This window comes from Falco naumanni, chromosome 3, assembly GCF_017639655.2.
Source record: "Falco naumanni isolate bFalNau1 chromosome 3, bFalNau1.pat, whole genome shotgun sequence".
Taxonomy (NCBI): Eukaryota; Metazoa; Chordata; class Aves; order Falconiformes; family Falconidae; genus Falco; species Falco naumanni.
In genome coordinates, this window is record NC_054056.1 from 94,600,810 (window position 1) to 94,625,197 (window position 24,388).

Below are 24,388 nucleotides of genomic sequence, written 5' to 3' on the forward strand. Positions count from 1 at the left end.
GTCACCTTTTTTGTATCTGTGATCGCATTTGTGTGATCCTGCTCTGTGCCTCCCCCACTAGCCAGCCATAGCTATAGGATGGCCCCAACTCTCACCTACTTGAAAAAAAGGAGAAAAATAGGAATAAATTGTTTGGTTCACCAAAACCAGCAAATCGAAATAGTTTGCTTTCTCTATATGCTTCCTGCTGTCTCCAGACAATACTGTGAATTAAGATGATAAGCAGTTTCACACAATAAAAGGAATTGACTTCGCTAGTAATACAGCAGTTTACAACCTGCTATTTTTCACTTAGCAATTACTGTGTGAGGCAAGAAAAAAGGGTGTCAAAAGAAAACTGCAATAATTTCTTTTTAAGTCCATCATTTCCCACTCTTCAGCTGCATGCATGTTGTCTTCTTTCCTAAGTCCTTCACCGCAGACCTGTAGTGGTAAAGCATTTAAGTCCACATATACTGGTATACTAGTTTTGATTACTGAACTACCACTGCATTTTCCAAGACCATGTGTTTTCCAAAAGCCTATCCAAGGAAAATGAGCCGACCACAGCAAGAACATGTACATGCTTCCAACCCTGCCTATCCTTCTCTGCCCTAAGGGCAAAATCATATTAAATCCTCCACAATATCTGCTTCCTCGTGGTGAATGAGGCCACTCTGCTCCATATGTGGTTTTCCCACAAATCTCCTAATGAGCCCCAGATTTATCAGAGGTGGTTGGCGCCCACCGGGCCCTCAGGCGGCCGGTGCAGGCTAGGCCCTGAGGTGGCTGGTGCCTCGTCGGTGCCCACCGGCCTGAGGGGGCCGTGGAGGCCGCGGGACGTTGGCTCGGAGCCCCGAGGAGGCTATCGGTGCCCGTGACAGCGGCGGCACCCCGGGCGAGCCCTGGCCGTGTGGCGGGGAGGACCGAAGTGATAATCGCGCTGGGCCCGGCCAGCCCGGGTCTCGAACCCGCGGTCCCGCAGCGGCGAGCGCCCCGAGCGGGCCTGTGGGTCCGCGCGCCGCTGCGTCAGCACCTCGCGCTGCCCCGCCCCGCTACACCGTCTCGTGACCGGCGCTGCGGCGGCGTCAGCTGACCCGCTGCCTCACGTGACTCGCCGGCGGGTGTGCGGGCGGCGCGCGGCGGCGGCTGCCGGCGGGGGATGGAGCTGTGAGGGGTAAACGCCGTCGGGAGCCGCCGCTGCCGGCGTGGCCGGGCCCGGGGCGCGGAGCGGGGGGAGGAGGAGGAGGAGGGCCTGGGCTGGGCCGGGCCGGGCCGGGCCGCGGCGCGCCCCAAGGGGCTGGGGCAGCGCTCTGGCCTCCCCTGGCGCTGGGCCTGGCGCGAAGGGCCGCGCTGGCCGGGCCCGGCGGTACTGCAGGGGCCCGCCAGCCGCCGCGCCTCAGGGGCTCTGGCAGGCCTCGGCACCGCCTCGGGGGCTGCCCTGCCGCCGCTCTGCCGGCCTGGGGTTTTTATCATGTGGAGGACAAAGTGAAAGCGCGGCCCTGGGAGCCTGCGCCGGGGGCTGCCGGGGCAGCTGCTGCCCGCCCGGGTTAGGTGAGCTGCCGTCTAATCCCCGTGATCCAGATCAGCGGCTCGGGGAGGAGTGCGGGTCCCGGCTCTCCTCACCCGTGTGCCAGCCCCAGCTGCCACCGCACCAGGCGTGTGAGCTCTCCGTTGTGAAATCTTCCCGGGTGTAGCCCTGGCTTCCTCGTTGTGGCCGCTTCTCGTTATGAAATGTGGAAGCGGCAAAGGCCAATCATCAGGAGAGATTTCTGCGGGCGAGTTTGAAGAAATAACATCTTGGGGACTTAGTGCTGGATATTGGGCGACTTCTAAGTTGCGTTAGTGAACTGAGCTTTCCTGTTGAGCTAAATAGGAAAAAAGAAACAGTTGTCCCCTCCCCCAGCTGCATTGGTTTTGAAAAATGCAATGCAGGGTGTCGTAGCTGAGATTCTGTTTTGACATCACTGTATGTCTTTTCAAGTATGGCCCTGAAACATCTGTTTAGTGGGTTCTTTACTTATAGTATAGTATACTGGTTGAGTGTCTTCTGTTTGGAAATCCATTTTTCCTAATAACATAGAAATTAAACAGTATAAATTATGAGTAGTAATGCAAAATACATGCTGAAATAATATACCGAACTTTTTTTGGGCATTAGAGTAGTTGGTTCAAAAAAAGGTACTCTAAAGGAAAGCTTTAAGGGTTGGTATATTTTTAGCATTTTATAGATGAGTTGTGCTTATCTGACTAGCAAAACGTCTTGGCAATGTGTTTATGTTACATCTCTTTGTAACAGCACATGGAAGATTATTACACCTCAAAGTTATGTTGCAGGTGTGCTTAGGAGCAAGTGTCAAGGGAAACTCTTATGGGATGCTACCCAGCTGTTGAATCTGAAATGAGAAAAGTGTGTTATAATGAATTTCTGGCATTACACACTTATAAATGAAAACTTGCATTCATCGTGAGTACTGAACAAGGTAAAAATGGGTCAAAGCACTGCTGGTCTTGCAAGGTTAAATACTTATTTTTTTGAGATATGGATGGTTTGGTCATTTGGTATTAAAATAGTAATGTTATTAATCGTGGAATCATAAGTAGCAAGGTAGCTAGCTCAGTGCTGTATATAAAGTTGGAATTCCAGAACCTGTTCTTGGAAGTCCTGAACTGTGGTTCAGCATGGTCTATAGAGAGATTCTTGTATAAACTTTATTTTTTATTTTCCTGTCTTATTTTTTTTCTTCCCCCCCCCCCCCCCCCCCCCCCCCCTTGTATAGTAAACACTTTTTGCTGTGGTTGGCCAGAAAATGCTTACAATGGCATCTTCAAAAGCAGTTTTAATCCTTAACAGGGGCTCTATCCACGTTCAGCAGAACTAGAGCCATAGTTTCTACTCACTTACTATCCTAGTTTGGTAGGGAGTGTCCTGAATGGACAATGCTTAGGAAAAAACCACCACCTTGACAGCGTTAGCTTGATTAACTGTACTTGTGCTGTAGTATTGAATGTTTGTAAATTGATAGATTTATGTGTTGTAGACAATTCCATTTATGTATACTCGTCATAAATATAATAAATACTTACGAATATTTCTTAAGCGTGTATATCAGAAGCAATTGAAATAACAAAAATAGCTGATAATGGTAGGTGAGACCATACTATGACAAACTACTCACCCATACGTTACAAAAAGGTGCTGGTCATAGAGGTACACGGTGTAAACAGCAGGTCATTTGTCCATTCTTACTGCTTATTCTAGGTTCTATTTGAACACTTGGTATTTCTTGCTTTATTCTGTGGTCCTTGTCTTTAAACTTCATGGCTTTCATTTTACAGTAGGTCAGTATGTATTTTTTTGGCTAGCTAGCATTTGTTTCTGTTTTTCTTACCATTCTGTAGCATTTAGGTCTTTACTTCTTATTTGTTATTCCCCATAGTTCTGATTTCAAACTCTGTCTCCCCCTCAGATAAAACAAACATACAAACAAACATTTAAAACTCTTCTACTGAGCTTTTTTCCTTGTATGTATTTGACACTACCTCCACTGAGTAGGTACCTGAAATGGGAAATTGTCTTACTTCCCATGGCTATTAGAAGTTCAGGAAAACCAACCACAGACAAAAATGGTGGGGGAGAAGTCCACTAGCTTAACGATTCCTGGGGGCTACAACTGTTCCGCCTGTGCCCCTTCACTCTGAGCAGTAGAAAAAGACCCTCGTTATTCAGTTGAACAATCATTTTTGCCTCTGATATTAAGGAATCATGAAGTGCTCTAGATCATTGGATTTTAAGCATGTTGAAAAGGTTTGCTGCAGGTCTGTCAGGTGTTTGTAACTTCAGGCTTGTTTAATGGTAGACTTGTCATGTGAAGTCTGAACTGTTGGTCTTCAAAAACTAACTTTAAAAGGTTGGAAAACTGTATTTATCGAAAGCAGTTATTCTTTGCAATGAGTCCATTACAGATTTTTTCTTTTTTTTTTCCCTCCTTGGAAAAGATGTTTAGACTTTAATGGTGAGCTGCTTTTCCCAACCTGTAATGCAGGGAATGAGACTCTGTCATTGTAAACATGTAACTGTTTCCTTAGCTGATAAAATCTCTGGAAACTTTAGGTGTATTTGTAGAGGCTATTTATGTTTTAGTGGAAAACATGTGAACGTTATGCACCATCTGTCTTACTGAATAGGATTATGGATTTCTATGTTATGGCTCTTCTGTCTTTCACTTGCATATTTGCATGCTGCTGCTGGCACCATCTAAAAGAGTTTATTTATCCAACATTAATTCCAAAGCCTTTTCTAGTCCTAGTCTAGTAAAATCCAAACAAAAACCAATTTAAAGCTTAAACACTTAAGAGTGTGTGTCAGCTGTAGTGGTGTCTCCCTGTGTGGGTGAAGTTTACTGTAAACTTGGACATGTCTTTTATAGGGCCAGAGTTTAGTGAAGTGTAGGAAGAAATGTGCAGTGGATTCACTGAGTTTGGCATGTATTAAGGAAGATAATGCATCACAGTAGTCTGAATAAGAGGAAATTTAGTCTAATTTCAAGCTGTTGATAATTAGTAGACCTCCCATGGAGACCCATTATGTGAGATGATCCAGCTGGCACTAAACAAAGAACCCTTGTAACATGGTGATGACTGATGTTGCTTTTATTTTTCATGATACCTTCTGATATCAAAATCATCAGTACAGTATGACTAAGGATTGTTACAGTATGCACTTGGAGTATGAGGGACCTGAGGGGCTGTTCGCATGGGTTTCACCCCCCTCTCTGATCCTGCTGTTGTGAACTTTTCCCCCACAGTCAAGGCCACAGCATGAGGGAGGAAGTATATGCAGTCCTTTCACCCATCCTTCTCAGAGATAGGATTTCTTTTCTCATCCATACTATTTCCAGAAGCAAAGAACTCCTTATCCCTTCTCCTTCCAGCCTGTTTTGGCGACCTGCTAGGGGAGAAGAGAGGGTAGTGCCAGTGAGGAGAGCACAGATAACTTCCGAGACCTTGACTTTCTGCTGTTGAATAGAATCAGCTGTGCAGGTGTGTGGCCACAGCTCAGGAGAGTGCCCAGAACCATGCTGGGTCAGGCTGGAGAAGCTTTTGTGGAATGGGACATGTGTCTGATCTTGTAAATATTCTGATCTCTGTTATCTGTACCTGCCTTGGCATTGTCTGTGTGATAATTCAGTGCCAGACATCATGGAGTGTATGGTATCGAGAACCTCGATAACTGGATGTCATCATCTCTTGTTATAAACAAGGCTCCTTAATTGAAGGAGGATGACTGTTATGCCAGTGACTAGATGTGCTTCATGGTGTTAATTTAATGGTTGGTTAACTTTCTTCAGCTTTAGGCTTTCTGAGTAGCTGAACAAAAGAATCGGCTAACAAGCCTTTCTTTAGCTGATCTCTTAACTTCAACAGCCTTGATAACTTGTTGACCTTAGAAAGATTACAGAAATTAAGGACCTATGTGTGTTGTTTTGGGCAAACTTTGCTACTGTGTATTAATTCTTACAGATACAATATTTGATTCTCTCTCTAAAAAGTGCTGTATTCTGTGCTCATTGTGAAATTTAGGTTAGTCTGCACTCTTTGGATACTGCAAATACAAAATACGACATTTACATTCTGTCATTGTATGCTTTTGTTTTGTCCTTCACTCCCTTATTAAAAAAATCCAGTAACTCTCCACCAGTTTGTTCTGTTTCTTAGTGACAGAATGTATATACACTTCTTGAGCTCATTTGCAAAGCAGCTCAACATAATTTGTATTTAGTACCTCTGTCTTGACTAATGCCGGTATGTGTGATGTTATTGAAAGTCTGTAATGTCAACAGGGATACCAAGACTAGAAAGTATCCTCTGTTTTGTTGAAGTGTTTAGCTTCCAGGAGAATCTTCTTTGCTTGAAAGAATTAACTAAAGTTTATCACATTTAAATGGCATTTAGTCACTTAGTACTACTTAAAACACTGTCCTAATCTGAAAAATGATTGGAAAAGCTGCAACGTCGGAGTTGAATTTTTTTTTCTCCTCTTATATGTTCAGAAAACATTGTCTGTTGTATAGGTGCTGGAAAATATATATACAGCTGTGGAAATACGTTTCGGGCCTGTTTTATTGGATTTATTTGCAGTTAGATTGTTTGCTTATAATCTTTTTGTGGAATTGCAGTTGAAAGATGCTGGTGCTGCACACTCAGCCCACTTTGACTTTCAGGATGGGTGGTTTAAAAAGACTTTGCAACTGTGCAAATGTGATTTGAAAGACAGGAAAAAAAATTTGGAACCATGTGATATTCTTGGTAAAATCTGTTACAGTGGCTGGAACGGCACGTTAATGACATGGAATGAGATGTTTTTCTTCAGGCAAAGCTTTGAATCCTGAACTAATGGCAGATGTTCTTTCTTCCCCCTCCCTTCCCTTCTACTAGCATCTTCCCTCTATCTTCAGAAGCAGAAAGCGTCAAGATAAAGACAGAAAAATGACTGAGTTTTGGCTGATTTCTGCTCCTGGGGAAAAAACCTGTCAACAGACATGGGAGAAACTACATGCAGCAACTACAAAAAATAACAATCTTTCTACTAATTCAAAGTTCAATATTCCGGACTTGAAGGTACATAGGCCCCATATCATGTCCTAAGAAGTGTGTTTCACTTTGTCTTTGTTTCTTTAGATGAAAACTGTAGATGGGGAATACTTGCAGATGTTTTAGAGAGAACAGCTGGTTTCTTTTGATGATTGTATGGATCAAAAAAATAATTTAGACAACAGTTATCTTTTTTCTGAAATTCTATGTTAAAAAATTATTCACTCTATAAGTTTTAAATGTTCAGTGAGCTAATACAGCAGATTTTTTTCCCAAGGATTATAGCAGTTAGCTGAGTAAGAAAATTAGAACAAAATGGAGACTTGTGATCCCAGTGTTCAGATTATATGGTTTCCTTTGTTTTTTTTGTTTTGTTTGGTTTTACTTCTGAATTGTCTGCTCCTTTTCTGGCTGAGACGCAGTGAAAAAGCTCAATTTAAAATACAGGGGTTGATCAAACAGCTGCTGCCTTTCCCTGTCCAGGAGTAACATTCTTTTGTTAGAATAGTGGATGTCTGTAGCTGAGCGTTCCAGTTTGACCTGCTGATACGTGTTACAGAAAATGGAAAGAAAATGGTTTGAACTGTTACTGTGAGAAGCAAACACATATAAAATCTGAAAGCAGATTAATACAATTATCAGGTTATAGAAAAGTTATGAGTCAGTGTATTCATTAAGAAAAGGTCTATCCTGTCATTGAAATGTTTCTTGAACAAGAATTGTGAGCTCAGTTTAACTGAGTGAAAGCTCATCGAAGCTTGTCAAAATGAAGAGGAAAAAAATGCTACCAGTCTGTCTACAGGACGGATCAAGTTCACATGGCGTGATGCCTTGTTCCTGTCTCTGCTAAGGAACGAGCCCAGGGCAAAAAGTGCTTCAGTGTGTCTTTTAAGAGGGTCTTCCAACTGCCATAACTTACATTCACTTTTAGGCTGTCCTGACTTATTTCAGGAGATGTACTAGAAGAGATAAGAAGAAAGATCACAAGAAATGTCTGTCTTCTCCCAGGACATCCTTAAACATGAGTCAGGATGGCTTTCAAACTGTAGGGTGCCTACAGCATTTAGAAGAGTTATCACTGAAAACTGATGTGGCTGGTTAGGGTTATAAACGATTGGTTTTGTTTCTATTCTACTTCCTAAAACGGGCAGAAGCTGAGTATACTTTAAATACGATGGAAAATAGTCTGGCTTCTGTGGACCTGGTAAAACTGGTTTAAGGAGTGAGATCCTTTAGCTAAAATTCATTGAAACTCAGTGATTTAGTCTCTGTTGAACAGCAACCTTATTGCTTAAGACTTACTTGCCCTGTGGCTTGTGAGTAGTCAAAACATTAGCTTCCTTGTTCTGCGTATAGCTCCGAAGAAGGTGGGGCATGGAAGGTGATTTGGTTGTGACGATACTTAATGTGCTCCTTTCTGCTTCAAGGCTAGAGAACAGGAATCACGTAAAGTTGAGTGGTCAAATACATAGAACAAAAATGCTACACTAAAAATAATGTTAATGGCATCTTGTCTAGATAGAAGATTCACTTATGCCTAATAATAGATCAGCAAGAAATACGAACTAGTAGCTAAAATATTAAAGGTAAGAAGAGTTGTCTTTTTGGAGGTATCTCCAACTTCCATTGCACAGAATGAACAAAACATTGAAGTACTTGAAGAGAGAACCAAAACCACTTACTATGTGACCTGCTTAAAAATAATCACCCTTTGGCTGTTTAGCTTGAGGATAGCTATACTGTTTTCACTCTTTTTGATGTCTTAGACCTATTTGAGACTTGTTTATGAAAGAGCTAAACAGAGTATTTTATTGTGCTGTAATTTTCATGTTTGAATTTGTGTAATTTAAAAACGTCTAAAATGGTAAGTGTCATCCCTGGCCCATAAAGTTATATGTGTTGCTCTAGATTATTACATGAAATTAGGGAAGAAAATGTTTTCTGGAGGGGAAGGAATAAAGAGTGAAAGCTTGTAGGCACACCAGATACTCCATTACTCCAGATGCAGGAAGTCCAGACTTTTGTTAGTCTGACTGCTGCAGTACTCTTTTATCTTCAAAGTTTTTAATGTTCTGGTTGCCTCCAGCACTAAGATACCTGATTACAGAAACTACAGATTTGATCTAAAGTAGTAAATCAAATGCTGAAGTGCTGAAGCAAGTGACTTCTGGGAAGTGCAGCCAATTCGGAATGTAAAAGTTGTTTTAACATGTTTTGGATGGCTGGAATGCAGGACTGAAACTGCACCGGAGTGAGTTAGATCTGATACAGTGCTGCTTTAGGGGTATCTTTAGCAAACGAAACAGTCTGACTTTGTTAAATCATCAAGTCTGAAATCTTAGAGTACAACATTTTATGTAGTTCTGCAAAGCTACCTGTTCAAAAGAGTTAGCTTTTATTGTCATTTGGTTTAATCTTTCTAGGTTTATATGCGATTGTCGATGCATTTTTCTTTCCTTCTAGGTTGGCACACTGGATGTTTTGGTTGGTTTGTCAGATGAGCTGGCTAAATTGGATGCGTTTGTGGAAGGGTAATAATTTATTTTCACTAGCATACAAAATATTAAAATAATGATGTGATGGTTTGCTGAGTCCTAATAATACACAGGTTATTTCCAGCTTCCAGCTTTTTTGTGTTTTGTAGTGATCCTCTGCAGACAGTGAGCAAGCTAAGATTTCAGAAAGCTAAGCAGCTCTTTTTCCTATATCTGTACTTGAAAAAAAATCAAATCTGAATTTCATGTGGAATAGTGGAACATTATGCATTGATGAAGGATGGTTCTCCCTGTAGTAGTGCTTTGTGCTGCTGGGTCTTGGAGAGCTGTTACGAATTGGGCCTGACAGCTGCAGGAATTGATGATGAAATGGAGTAAAAACTGTTCTTTTAGCAAGTTGTAGTGCTATTTACAGACTTTGAGAAGGTAACCACATTGTTTCCTAGTCTACAGAGATGATTAAACAGCATTTATATTGAAAGGCAAAACCTATTAATTTTGAAGAAACTGATGGTCCTTTGAAAGTGATTTTGAGCAAGTTTAAAAAATTTTCACATAACCAGAACTTGTGGAGCCATCTTCTGTTTCAAGGGGAGAAGTGTTAAGTAGCTGGGTTTAGATAGAAAAGGAGACTATTTGGCATGGCACATGTGAGTAGTATTAAACATATCTTTTCTAGTGAGGAAGGGAGGTCTTGAGTGTCAGATCTCAGATCTCTCCTTAAGAGGGCTTAAGGCTAGGGTTTCTCCGTAGCTCTTCCATTATCTCTGGTGTTTCATTGTCATGGTTGCTTTGTGTTTAATCTGGATTCTTGGTGATTTCTACCTTGCTATCTATTTTTGGAAAGGAGTTAAGATTTTGAAAGTACTGCAGACTTCAAAAAAGGGTTGCAATATAGTGAGATTACACCTGGGGTCAACCACTGTTACCTGGAGGCAAGGGAAGTAGCCTCACCTTGTTGAGAACTGATGAGTAGCAACACTAGAGAAGGATTTAAATAAAGTTCTGGCATGTGTTTGAGAAGTTGCTCTCCGTCAGATACTGAGCCAGGTTTGTGCTCTTGGAAAGCTTGTGTAATGCAATCAACTCTTCCTTTTTTGATCCAATCTCAGGCAATTTCAGATCAGTTTCATAAATGGTATTTCTCAAAATGGCAGGGTTTTTTCATTTCTTTTTTCATATCTTTTATCTTTCATTTTTCAGTGTTGTAAAGAAAGTGGCCCAGTATATGGCTGATGTTCTAGAAGACAGTAAAGATAAAGTGCAGGAGAATCTTCTGGCTAATGGAGGTAAAGTGTTAACCACGATATGTGTATCCTAAAAGTGTAGGAGGAAAGGCAGTGATCCTGAAATATACTGAGTGCTGCTTCTCTGTATGATGTTCTGAAAGCCTAGTTTAGACATGGAAGTACTTTTTTTCATGAGTTACTTGCCCTGAAACAAATTGTAGAATTCAGAATGGCAAGAAATTAGATCTACATGTTAAATACTCACAGAAACATTTTGATACTTTAGGGCTGTATTTTGTCATCACTGGTCTCTGGTGGAACATAAAAATTACTGTTACTGATCACTGTAAGCATTCTTGTATTTGTCTGTCATCTGAATAGGTATGATTTTATGTAAGCTTTGCTGGAATACTCAGTTCTCAAATTGTGATAAAATGTCTTCATAAAACTAGTTGTTTCATGGAAATACTTGTCCATTTGTTATAGTAGAGAGTTGCACTGGTCTCTAAATCAATATTTTGTTTTCAAAGTCATTTCATAAAATACAACACAACTTGTGTTGGTGCAAGAGGGGCTTAAATGAGTGGATTAACATGAAGACAAATGCAGTGGTCCTAATTAAGACGGTTATTCTTAAAGAGGAGCTTGGAGTAGTCTTTCTCATAGACGGCTTTACAAAACTGTTGCTTCAGATGACCCACATAATCTTTGCAGCCTTTTTTCCCCTGTTGTAACGCTTCCTTCTCCCACCCTTTTTTCAAACACAGCAAAAAATAGTTGGTCTTGTCTGTACTTACCCAGCCATCATTGACATAATAGTAAATATTGTTTAGGGTTTACAGACATGGAGAAACCAATATCTGAAGGCAGAGGTCACAGATAACTTGATTGTTAATTTTCAAATTTCTTAAGCAACAGGGTCCATACATGTGAAGGTCCACAATCTGTTACAGTTCTCTTCTGTTACAGCAATCCTACATGGAAAATAATACATCAGTCTATAGTCTATCGTAACAAAATTGTTCTTTAAAATTTTAGTTGACTTGGTCACCTATATAACAAGGTTCCAGTGGGATATGGCCAAATACCCAATCAAGCAATCCTTGAAGAATATTTCAGAAATTATTGCAAAGGTAAGGTAGTTTGTGTTTTGTAAAACTTTTCTGCTTGAACTTGAGATATTTATGCACAAAACTTGGTACTCAAAGCTATTTGTCTATTTTTTGTTAAGTTCTTGTGGCTTTGGTAACAATAGTAGTGAACCTGGTGGCAGTGTCTGTGTTTTAGTAACCAAAGGGTGTATTAGGATGGGGATAGGATTTGGAGAGCGTTCCCTGAAGGCCATCATGCTGTCTTTGCCCATTTTTGTTTCCTGAGATCGCTGAGTTAACAAATACATAACTACCAGATAATGTCACTTACATTTAAGTCTTGCTGTACTGACATGCCATTTGTCTGATGTTTTCAAACTTTGTGGGCTACTAGCAGTGAACCAGGGAACAAACCTACCGTTGTGAGGGGGGAAAAGTAAGCCTTCAGTGTTAGGTGAAGGAAGGCTCATTTGAGTGTTGTCATGGATTTTCCACTTGTCTTTACCTTGGTAAAGTTTTTTTCACTTCAGGTGTTTAATTTGTTTTGTACTTGCTGTGAGCATAGATAGGGTCCTCAGCAGTGACTTGCGGTATTCAAACAGTGAAAGAGTTCTCTGTAAGCTACCCTTGCTTTAACGTCTTCCAAACTTTTTCAGTTGTTTGTTTTTTTGTGTTTTTTGTGTTTTTTTTTCTTTTTTCTTTTCTGTAATCTGCAAACTGGCTTTTGGAATTATCTGTGTCAATAAAATACAAAACCCAGGGAAAAAAAGCAGCTGCTTCGGGTACCTATAGAGATAGTTTTTGGTGCTGGGTATGTGGGAACTATAATCAGGGTGGGGATGGGGGTAAGTGCTGGCAGACTCATGCTTTGCTGTAACTGTAGATTCTCTAGATATTAGTTTCTTTCCTGAAACTATTAGTTTAATTTTTTTGCAGAGATTACAAAATCTTAATACATGACTGAATTAAAAAGGGGGTGGTGGAGGGAACATCTTCAGCTGTGTTTTGCCTCATTTTTGGAGCTTACCTGTTGCCATAGTATAGAACTTGGTTTTGTAGCAATTAAGTTTGTTGAAAAAAGCAACAAACAACATGAAGGAATATGTCCTTTATTGAAATACTGTCAAGGATTCAATGCATGTTATCTTGTGTTCTGGAGTTTGCTGCATAAACCGTCTGCTCACAGCAAAGTTGTACTCCAGAACCAGAACTTTAAGATAAATAATTGGCTTACATTCTTCATCTGCTTTAGGGACCTTTTTGTGTTATTAGACTGGATACTAAATGCAGAGGAACAGGTGTGCCTAAATCATCTTGTTTGAGGGTTTCCATTTCTCTGCATGTTTAGCTGTACCTGTCTTCTATACAGACAGCTTCAGGGATACCTATGTAATTAATCTAATTTCAGATAGTTTGAAAAATGTTTTCAATTATGAGCCACAGATGTGTGTCCATAAAGTGGAGAAGAGAAGGGAGATGACTGAAATTGCCTTATACGCTTGTAAGAGTGACCCCTAAGAGATAATGTCGCAGGACTTGAAGGAGTTTTGTCTCAAAGCAGAGTCCTGACATAGTTAACATCTTCACTTTGGCATGTGGTTAAACATGAAGATGCAGGAAAATTTATAAGCCACATTAATTAAAATCCGTGAAGCTTCTTGAAACATTGATGTTAAAATAACTTGAAAAACTTGTCATATCACAAGATACTACTTTTCCTGTATGGTTTTACATTCTCCTCACTCACTACAGCAGCAGATTCTGATGTCTGCCAAAATGAGAGTAATGGCAACTGCAATAGTCAGTTAAGGAAAATTACAGCAGTGTTGGAAACACTTAATATAAAAGGAAATCTACTGAAACTATCCATCAAGTGGTTTTAGGTTTTAACTTTCAGAAGTGTTGTGAAACCCAGTGTCAATACTGAAGACGTCGAAAATGGTGTCTGTGCCATGTGAGAGCTGTCACTTAATCTAGTCATTCTTTGTGTTTGAAATTATAGTCGTAAGACTGTTACGCAAGGAGACAACCTCAATACCCTTAATGGCCTAGTCCAACATTTCCAGGAACCCAGCTGTCTGCTAAAGTGCAACAGCTCAGTTGTATAGTTACAAGAAGATGCTTGTATATTGCTGATGACTGTGTAAGTGGTTTAAATTTCTGCGTTTTGGGATGTGTGGAAATAGGCCCATTATGTTATAGTGATACTTTCTTTAGCAATATCATGAGTCTGCCTCATTTTGCAGTGATGTTTATGAGTTATCCACCAATTCTGCTACTAAAAGGAAGTTTGTATTGCTGCTTCATTTGGCAGTATTTCCAAGAGCCCTGCTGTGACACTGGGGTTTGCAGCTCTGCGTTCTCTAACATTTTAATAGGACGCAAAGCTCATTCTTGTTTATGGTAGACTCCAGTCAGTGCAGCAGGAACTGGCTTTTGTCTAAGCAGTTGTCTTTTAAAAGGCTACTGACTTTACAAATGAGAGCAATTAGAGTATTGACAATTAGGAAATGATGAATGGAACTAGTTTGTAAAAGCAGTGTTTGGTATCAGTGGATTTTGCTTTTTGTCATTAAGCAATGCATAGTTAGGCTGTTGTTGAAAGTTTGGATCCTTGGAAAAGGCAGAAGGGAAAGTTGTTGGTCTGGGAAAAAGTCCAAATGCAAAAAGTTACTGTCTTAATAGCTTCTGATTAATTTTTCCCTTAATGCTGTCTTTGAGCTGTAAAAAAAAAAAAGTGCCACTTCTTGTAGTGTACAAAAATTTTAATGAGTGTGTGCTTTGTGATGCCTGCTGAAGTGCCACATGCTTTGCTAAAGGTTATATCAGTCAAAGTTATTAAACAACCTTAAATACTCATCTGTTTAAAAATAAATTGTCTTATTTTCAGGGCATTTTGTCTAAAACATTGCTGTATCTGTAAAGGGTGCAAGCCATTAACGTGTTGCCAAATGAAACTTCATGTTCAAGCTTTTAAAGACTCAGAATTTCTTACTACAGACAAGTAAACTTTTGTGTTACTATAAACAAGTTCACTATATAAATAAGTGATATTGCTTTTGAGAGACTTACTTTGTTGAAATAAAATCATATCTGGATCCCCAGCTGAAGTGTTCTATGCAAACAAATTGTTTTGTCAATGGTCTAAGCCCAAATAAAGGGCGAGTCCCTTGATTGTGTTCGTATACTTCTCCCAGGGAATTTTTATATGCTTGTGCCTACATACCATAGTGAGGAGGCAGTGAGGGAGGGAGCAGCAGGATTACGATGCCAGACCAATGCTGTAGCACATTCTTTTAGTTATCCAACTGTTGCTGAATGTATTGATTTTCAAAATGCTTCCTTGTATGAGGTACACCTTAAAAACAGTATGATCGGATGTTTAAGACCTGTTAGTTGCTTTATTTGTTTTTTTGTTCTTACACTTGCTTCCAAGTTTACCTAGCTGGGAATGAATAATTTTTGATAATCATGCTAATTAATCCAGGACGATGTTGAATTTGGGAGGGAATGGCTTATTTAAACAGCAATGGCAAGCTGAATGTCAGAATCTGAGTCTAAACAGTAAAGTAGTTGGGACTTTGATATGAAAGTTAGAAAGATGATTGAAGGCTGCTGTGACAGTAAATGTAGAATGCTGCCTCTACTTGATTAGACAGATGTTTTTATTGTTTGAAATTGTATTCAAGTCTGAAATGTTGTTTATCTGTCTACCCTGGAACTGGCCCAATGGGACTTAACACATTCCAAAATACATAAATTTTTACTAAATGAAGAAAGTCTCTATAAAACAGATTTTTCCTTTATAGTTGTGAGCCGCTGCCAATGTAAAACAGCAGCATAAAAGATGACTTTGTGAAGGGAGATGGTGATATAATTTATTGTATTTTCCTTTGCAAACATATGAAATGGGAAGTAGCTCTAGGGAAGAAAAAAAAAAAGACATAATTGTGGTAATATTTAGAACTGTAAATAGTAACAGCCACTTGGAATGAAGAGATGATGCATTTAGTTGATAATCTGTCTTTGACCAAGGCTGTTCATCTCAAGAAAAGGTGCAAACTGCAACAGGCCAAGACAGTTCAACGGTTTCTTTTGAAGTTGTAGATCAGGGGTCCTCAAACTATGGCCCGCGGGGCAGATACGGCCCCCCAGGGTCCTCAATTCAGCCCCTGGTATTTACAGACCCCCCTGCCCACCCCCCACCCCCCCCCCGCCAGGGGTTGCGGGGGGGAAACCAAGCAGCCACAGATGACTGCCTGCCACTGCATCCGTGCGCCGGCCCCCTTGGTTAAAAAGTTTGAGGACCCCTGTTGTAGATGATGCAAAGCAATAATGCTTGGGTTACTTAATTCTTGATTTGCTGCTCAAAACTGTACCATCATTCTTGTCACTGAAACTCTGAGAGGAAAAGTGTAATGAGAAGTGAGGTAACAGCTGGAGGAAATGGTACCCAGTGTTCACAAGTGTACAGCTGGTGCAGTAGCATGTCCAGCTGATGCCAGAAGAGGATGTGTAATTTCTATTGTTGGCTGATTTTCCCTTAAAGGAATTCTACATATTAGAGTTTTCTGAGTTTTGAGTGAAGTTTGTCAAACACTAGAGAAATAAACATTTTAACTTGTGTATTTTTTATTAAGTTCTTCTTGGCAGATCTAAGCTTTGAAATTAAGAAATCATTTTAAAACTATTCTAGTTCTTGAGATACTGTTACTTTTCTGTCTTCAAGGGAGTAAACCAGATTGACAATGATCTAAAAGCAAGAGCCTCAGCATACAATAATCTGAAAGGGAACCTTCAGAATTTGGAAAGAAAGAATGCGTAAGTCATGTTGTTTTTTGCTAATGTAGCATAGGAAAGTTATCTACCCATGAAAACTTAGTAATGCGTGAAGAGGGACAAGCTCTAAGCTTGATATATTTTTAAGGTGTTTATCAATCTTGAATAGCAGCTGTCATAAAAGCACATTTATTACCAGCTGTCTTGTTGGTAATAGCTCACTTGTGATTGATAAGCAAATATGAAATACACAAAAGCATGTACAAATAGTACAAATTGCTGGAGCTTTTGAGAGAAGCTTGCTGTTAAAATTGTGCGTAACACTACTACTTCAGTGTCTGTCTAAACAAGGTAATCTTTCCCTTTTCTGCAATTTATGTTTCAAGCATGTCAATATTACTGGATTTCTTCCCTCAGAATTAACCAGCAGAGACAGCTGTTGCATACATGCAGATAACAAATTAAACAAGGACTGCATGCTGTCTTGTCACGTACCTGTGATGATTATCTGAAATCCAGTGGATGTACAGTAGTTTGCGCAAATATGGTTGATTAATTTGACCCAGCCCTACCATTACAGTTAATGGTACGAGCCTGCTGGCCGATTCAGAGCCATGGGTCATACTGATGATAGCCGTTTTATGAGTGAGCCATTAGTTACGTGTTAAGCCATGGTAATTTGTCAGATAAGCCCTATTAAATCTGTGTATTTTCTTAGTCTTTTGTGAATATGAGGTAACAAGCTGCTTTGGATTTTTATTGAGGTTCTGTATGTAGGTCTGTAGTAGGTTAGTTGTAACTTGGGTTCCATATACTAGTCTTCACAATTAATGATTTTAATGGTTGTTGTGTTTTTAAAGCACTTTTTAAGAGAGTTTAAAAGGCTTCTTAAATGAGTGAGGTATTGGGAATATGGAAATGGCGCACAGCAGTGGAGCTACTGATAAAAACTTTCAGTGACTTTAGACAGTAAGATTTGAAATACGTATGAGGATGTTTTGTTTGCTCTGCTAATAGCAAATGCTTAGGTAAAATACATTCTAGAAAATGTTGTACTGTCAAGCACTGGAAACTGTTGTCCAGATTAGTTCAGTTCTTAAATATGTATTTACTCTGGTTATCTTTGTTTTTCTGCAGGGGAAGCTTGCTAACCAGAAGTCTTGCTGATATTGTAAAGAAAGAGGACTTTGTACTCGATTCAGAATATTTGGTCACGTTATTAGTGATTGTTCCGAAGTAAGTTTATTGTCTGTCCTAAGAGCAGAATAAAACAAGAAATTTAAATCAAATGAGAGATCCCACAACCTTGTGAAATTGTAAGAAAGGGCATCTAAATTTATTTGGAGTTTTCTTGGATGAACAAACACAAACATTTGAATGGTTAGTAGAGGCAAATGAGCCTGGGTGCCTGTATTCCATTGTTCATGGGAACTCATCATAAGAAATGCTGAGTACTCGTGAATTTCTTTAACTGGAGATTAGATTTATATCTCTAATATTAGTTGGTGACTAGTCATGTTGCAAAGTTATTTACAAAAATAATAAGTACTGAGCAAAAACATGACTTGTTTTACATTAGAAGGCTTAATGATTTAATTATCCTGGTTAGGACTATGCTGGTTTTCAGCCCTTAGTGAGCAAAGTGAACTCTTTACTGCTTTGCTCTGCGCTTTTTCAGATTACCAGAACACTGGTTTTTTACTTAGGTAAGTCTCTACCAGTGGAACACTGCTTATGTCATGTCAGAGGTTTGTTGGGGGAACAGGTTGTTCCTGTCTGAAATGTTTAAACAAAAAACCCCCACCTTTTCCCCTGGCCAAGGAAAATGGTGATGCAGATGTCCTGAAGACTATTGTAAAATGAGAAAATGGCACTAGACTGTCTTTTTGGAGCTGTAAACAAAGAAAGCTTCTAACTTGTGAAGATAGCCGGTAGGCTGTTTGTCACATGAAGGCAAAACAGTTTTGCAGTGGCTTTAGCACAGTAGTCCTCAAACTACGGCCCGCGGGCTGGATACGGCGCCCCAGGGTCCTCAATCCAGCCCCCGGTATTTACAGACCCCCCGCCGGGGGTTGGGGGTGGAAACCAAGCAGCCGCAGATGACTGCCTGCCACTGCATCCGCGCGCCGGCCCCCTGGCTAAAAAGTTTGAGGAACCCTGGTTTAGCAGAAAACAGGTGGTTAGTGTATCTCAACTGTTATTTTACCTTTGACTTTGTTTTGGTGTTGAAAGGGTGACGCCTCTTCGCCGCCAACTACAGAAAGGCAGGGCTTTCAAAATTCTCAGTCCTTCAGACAAGTGCAGGACTCTGGGGAACCCATCTTTAATTGTGGGAAAAGTTTTCCTGTTAGTAACTCGGAAGAGCAGAGTTATACAAGGAATTTCTGATAAACCTAGACAGTTAAGTCCACTTGGTCCCCTGCACTTAATGATGACTAATATAATTTCACAGTTCTTCGATTTCAAAAATTTCATGCTTGTAAACTTATATGAAGACTGAAGATAAAGTATGTTACTTTTGCTATCATTAAGATTATTGCTAAATAGACTATAAAACCAGCACGAGGACTGTCCCTGATGTCTTGTGTAATTCTGACAACCTACACCTGCTTGGTGTAGGTGATGATTAAATGTTTTTAGTCATTCAGTGTTATTGGAAAAACTTGATCCATTAATCTAAGATTTCTTACTGCAGTACTGAAAGTCTAACCATAACCCGTGTGTTCTGTAGGTTAAATTATAACGACTGGGTTAAGCAATATGAAACTCTAGCAGAGATGGTTGTACCACGTTCCAGCAAGTAAGTTGTTAAATGCTACATCTCATTTTTGTATGTGCTGTATTTTGGAAGTGTTCTTTATTTGTACTGACTTTGAATTTTAGTGATTGGTCAAACACTTGTCAAAATGTCTAGCTTTATGGTTTTATCTGATCAAATAATTTTGTTGTGGTTGAGGAAGGAAAGGATTCAAAGGAACTTGAACTCTAGGGTTAACAGAATTATCAAACTAACTTAGGTGGGGAAAGTAAAAGAATTGAAAAGTTAATCTAGTTCAGGCCAGGCACACTCAGCTTCAAGCTAGTGCATGGTAGCGCTCAGCAACAAATACTAGCTGCTAGCCTGTAAGCTTTATGCCTGTCTTCAGAGGACTTGAAGCAAGTTACATATACTTTTTTGGGGCTGTTCAAAAATGAAGAACTGAAGTGTAGATGGCTTTCTTGTGTGCAAAGAAAAGTAACTTGCCTCTTCCGGGCTAACAAAGCCCCTTGGTACCAAGCTGGTGCTTCGTGTCTGTGATGGGCAAGACTGAGGCCTGGATTTGATAGTACTGTTAAGCCACTTCAGCTGTTTTGTAACCACGTTGAAAGTAAAGTCAATGTGTAGCACAGAGAATTGATGTATTATTAATTTTAACTGAGGGTTTTGATCAGGTAGATCAAAATTACCAGCTTTATGCCAGTTAAAAAATCTGAACATCAGATTTTTAAAACTTAAGCCTAGTGGGAGATCTGCTAATAGTTCTTAATTATGGGGAAACCATGACCTAGGGGTACCTTAAGAGGCAGCTTGTTAAACTGTTGAATAATGCTTGTATTGAAAACAGTCTGACACTGAGGAACAGTCTAAATCTCTTCACGCTTTTTTCCTAAGGGGAAGTCTCAAAATAAGCAGTATTGTCTTAAACTATAAAATAGTAAATCTAGGCGTTGACTTTACAGCATAAGAAACTCTTTCTTACCAGCCTATGTCTTTAATTTGTGTCCTTTTCTCTTTTAAATCCCTTTCCTTTTTCTTTAAAACACACATTTCTAAGAATTCTGTAGTCCAAACTTTTCAGTATTAAACCAGCTTTAGTTCCTTTTTCTGTAAAATAATTATAACTTGAACAAATACAGACATGTATGAAGTGTTTCTGAGTGGCGAGGTCTCTCAATATGAAATGGAAACTGCCAGCCTTTACAAAGGGAGTAATTAAGAGCAGTTGCTGAAGTTCCAATTACTTTCTGTACGAGGCGTTTAGTTTGGGAACTAATCCCATCTGATTATCTACGTTTTTGTTCTTGCCTAGTAATGATAAAGTACAACTTAAGCTACTGTACGTCAGATCTGTGGTGACTTGAACCTTATTAATTCTGACACCTGGTGGTTTTTTTTCTGTGTAGTGTACTCTTTGAGGATCAAGACAGTTACCTTTGTAATGTCACCTTGTTCAGGAAGGCGGTGGATGATTTCAAGCATAAAGCCAGAGAATATAAGTAAGGCTTGTTTTTGTGTGTTCTGTCTCTCATGCTTTGAAGGATCTCTAGATAGCCACTTTTGATTTTATTCAATTTCAACTGCAGATTTATGGTCCGTGATTTCCAGTATAATGAAGAAGAGATGAAAGCAGATAAAGAAGAAATGAATAGACTGTCAACTGACAAGAAGAAACAGTTTGTAAGTCGGTATAAACTAGTCATTATAGAAACATGAGACATCTAAGACTTGTTATTGCTACATTACCATTTCATGAACTTGTGATTCTGAGAAAGCATTGCAAGGATGACGTGAGGTAGTCAGCCTGCTATGCAGCTAATCTGCTCAGAGATAATTGAGTTCCTGGTAGCACAAATGCTTCCTACTGTGTTGAACCAAGTGCTGACGTTGCAGCTGATAATATATTGAAGTTTGAAAATAGACAAGCATTTGAATGAAGTAATCATACCGAAGAGACAACAGAATTCTCATTAAATTTCTCTTTACTTAGTATTGAAACAACCTTGAGCCATTATGTCCATAGTGAACTCTGCCTTCTAAGTCGTCTGTATTATAGTACAGATATTGAATATCTGTATATCAGATATTGAATATCTGAATATCTGCTCAAACATGCTTAATGTGCTGATCTTTTTCTGAAGTTTGAATAACGTAATTTTTTTCCCCTCTTCCCTTTCACAGGGCCCTCTGGTTCGGTGGCTGAAAGTTAATTTCAGTGAAGCTTTCATTGCATGGATTCATGTGAAAGCACTACGAGTTTTTGTTGAATCTGTTTTAAGGTAATGAGGTAGACCTGAATTGTGCTTTTCTTCTTAGACTTTGTAAGAATTTGTCTACCTTGGGTTTACCGAACTGAGGTGTGTGGATGCCACTTCTCTAGGAAGGGGGAAACAAGGAAGTAGGCAGTAAGAATAGCTGATGGCAGTAACTCTTGTTGCCAGCTGTGGAATATTTGAGATAGATAACTGTGTATCTTTCTCTTTGAATAGTCTTTCCACCAGTGCTTTAGGAATTATGGGTACTCTGTAAGTTGCAGCAAGGCATTTCTGCTGATTCTTAGCTTGCTTTGAGGTGCTTGTAAGAAGACCTTACTATATCTTCTATTTAAGTGGGAAATATGAATAGTTCAGAATAGAAAGTATTCAGGCTTTGAGTAGTATAGCTTGACATCTTAAAATATATGCATTTTCTTTAAAATGTGGCTTTCTAAGAATTTTGCCATCTAAACTTTTCAGTATTAAACCATTGAATATTCTAACTGTAAAACTTTGATGCTCTTTTCTTCGTATGTGTCCGGAAGTGTAGTTTTAAAGTTGACTTAAGAACAGCTGTAGTTGTTCTGCAGAAGGAAGGACCTGGATTTTTTTAGAGTTGGAAGGACTTCTGTCTTAGAAAATGGAAAGGGGTTTTTTTTAGTCTTTTTGATAACTAATATCAAATATTGTTTATAAAGGAGACAACCAGAGGTGAAAAAGAAAAAAAAAACCAACCACATTAACTTGTAATCTAGCCTGTTTCTTAGCTGCTGTGGGATTGTTTTGATGACAAAATTGAGTAAGGAAGAAAGCTGAACTTGATTTGAATATTAGCAACTGTTTCCGCACACCTAGAAAGGAGGATTGAGTAGAGACTAGATTATCCGCCTAGTGGCAAAAGCAAAGTCTTGCAAGTAAAATAATTGTAATGTTCGAAACAGTCCAAGACTTCAGGTAACTTTGAGAATTGTGCTAAGTACTCGAGGATTTAAAATTATTTTGAAAGCATTTACACTTATGTTTTGTTATTTAAAACCTGAAGAAACAAGTTGTCCTTTATTTGATACCTTATGAATTGTAAAACAGAATGGTCTTGCCAAAATAAAAATGAGCAGAACTCCCTCTTCAGCAATAGGATTCTTTCTCAAAATAAAATTCTGCTTTGAATAATAAAAGAAATCTTATTTCAGCATTTTCATAGTTTTTTGCTTGACTTCCTCAGGTATGGTTTGCCAGTTAACTTCCAGGCAATGCTGCTTCAGCCTAATAAGAAAACAATGAAGAAATTGAGGGAGGTTTTGTATGACTTATACAAACACCTTGACAGCAGTGCAGCAGCTATCATTGATGTAAGTATTTTTGTAACTGCTACTCCCCTTCAATATTAGGTTCAGTTTGTTTAAACAAAAAAGCAGTCTATTGACATTATTAAAAAGCTACACTTCTCCATATTGTCCATAGTTCTCTTACAGTACAGAAAATTGTCTCCTTATAAAAATGCCTATTTTTATAAAAATTGTATTTCACATTTTTGCGAAGTAGATGGTTTTTGAAGTCGCAACCAATGCATTTGGTTAGCTGTCTGGTATAAGTGTCTCATGTAATTTCTTCTTACTGCATTCTTTCTTGCTACTGATGGGAGGATATCTTATAGACTGCATACATATTCATATCCTCAAAGAATTCAAACAAAGTCAACTTTGATCTGAAATTAGACTTAAGGAACTTGACCATGTGTCTTTTCTGAGTCTGGAAGGAATACACAAGTTGTCCACAGTCTGCAGTAACAGTGGCCTTAATACTGAAACAACTTTTTTTTTTTTGGTTGCATTGCTATCATTGTTTTTAAGTTAACATAGTTGTCCTTCTCTGCTGAAGGAGGCTGAATTGATGTCAAGATGGAGTCACCCTTTCCATCTGTAGAAGTCGTTATTTTCATGTTTAAAACTGGTTTGCTGGGAGGCTTATTTTACTAATTTGTTTTGTATTGAAAAGTAGTGCTTTTCCTGGTTAAAGATTAACTAAAGATAGACCATACAATGAGTTTATCTGAATGTAAAAAGGCTAAAAATAATCTTTCTTAATGTTGTATTTAATGTGATGTTTTTCCAAAGTATTTCCAGGCCTTTTTTTGGGGAAGGGGGATGTGAGGCAATTAAGGTGAAAATTAAAGATGCTGAACTTCATGTAACTTCCTGGATCATTCAGCACCCTGTAACATTCTTTTCATAAACTGTTTAGAAGTAGTAAACCATAATTGCAGTACTTAGCCTTCCATTTAGTGGCAGTGTGTTTACTACAGCAACAGATGAGGATTTACTGATACAAAACTACTTAGATTTTGAAAAAGCACTTGTATTTCAAGATTTTGAAAAAGCACTTGTATTTCATTTTGAAAAATACTGCTATTAATTTGTCGAAGTTCTACCTTTGTGTGTTGCTTGAACGGTTTCTTGAACTTAAGCCCTGAAGTCTTGCCTAGACTGTTTGCTTCTAAAACATATAAATGTTTCATCTACTTCTGAACAGGAGTCTGAATTGTAAGGGTATAACTGGTTTCAAAACTTTATTTACAGGCAACTATGGATATTCCAGGCTTAAACCTCAGTCAGCAGGAGTACTACCCGTATGTGTACTACAAGATTGATTGTAACTTGCTGGAATTCAAGTAAAAGTTCCCTAACGTGACAATCTTTCCAGTGTTGGTGTAAACAAACAGAATTGAGGTTGAAGTACAGTAATACTTCTAACACTCTACTAATCCTATGCTTGCTTCTTATGTTAGGTGAATTTAACACACAGTGGTCCATCTCTAGACGTTTTCTTTTTAAAGAACAGTGTAGGTAATCTGCTTTTAACCAATTATGTCTGTAAATGTATATTGAGAGAACTGAAATATTTATAAACAGAGTGATTTATTTAAGGAAAAGCTCATTCCTCTTTCGTATGGTGGTCTGTGTTAATTACATTTACCATTGTTTATTAAAAAAAACTTGTTTACAGAAGAATAGTGTAAATGTTCATGGCCATTTTGTTTATTTGATTTAGTAGATACAATTGTGTTAACGTTGTTGAACTGTGATGTAAAGTATGTAAAATTGGTATGAAATTGTGCTTTCTGAATGGTGTAAAATTACAGTTGAAGCACTGTAAACACAGGAAAAAAATAAACATACCTGTGCAAATGTGTCACTTTCTTGTAGCACGT

The 24,388-nt window shown here is 39.0% G+C and overlaps 1 protein-coding gene across 2 annotated transcripts; it reads left to right on the forward strand.

Annotated features, from left to right (window-relative positions):
* Window positions 1–1,043: 1,043 nt before the first annotated feature.
* ATP6V1C1 (ATPase H+ transporting V1 subunit C1) lies at window positions 1,044–24,369 on the forward strand. 2 transcript variants are annotated; one of them, XM_040586643.1, is made up of 13 exons: window positions 1,044–1,156; window positions 6,418–6,600; window positions 9,037–9,104; window positions 10,272–10,357; window positions 11,336–11,430; window positions 16,118–16,209; window positions 17,305–17,403; window positions 18,899–18,967; window positions 20,332–20,424; window positions 20,512–20,605; window positions 21,107–21,204; window positions 22,403–22,529; window positions 23,757–24,369. In XM_040586643.1, exons 2-13 carry the CDS (start codon window positions 6,469–6,471, stop codon window positions 23,850–23,852), a joined length of 1,149 nt encoding a protein of 382 aa, XP_040442577.1. In that variant the 5' UTR covers window positions 1,044–1,156; window positions 6,418–6,468; the 3' UTR covers window positions 23,853–24,369. The 2 variants fall into 2 exon arrangements, with proteins under 2 accessions (XP_040442577.1, XP_040442578.1); XM_040586644.1 differs by lacking the exon at window positions 1,044–1,156 and adding an exon at window positions 2,281–2,462.
* The last annotated feature ends 19 nt before the right edge of the window (window positions 24,370–24,388 follow it).

Bases quoted from the DNA above. Each gene is read 5' to 3' on its own strand.
- ATP6V1C1 (XM_040586643.1), top strand. From the start codon at position 6,469: ATGACTGAGTTTTGGCTGATTTCTGCTCCTGGGGAAAAAACCTGTCAA. The intron at 17,404-18,898 runs GTAAGTTTATTG...TGTGTTCTGTAG, and splicing joins TTATTAGTGATTGTTCCGAA to GTTAAATTATAACGACTGGG. The intron at 22,530-23,756 runs GTAAGTATTTTT...CTTTATTTACAG, and splicing joins GTGCAGCAGCTATCATTGAT to GCAACTATGGATATTCCAGG.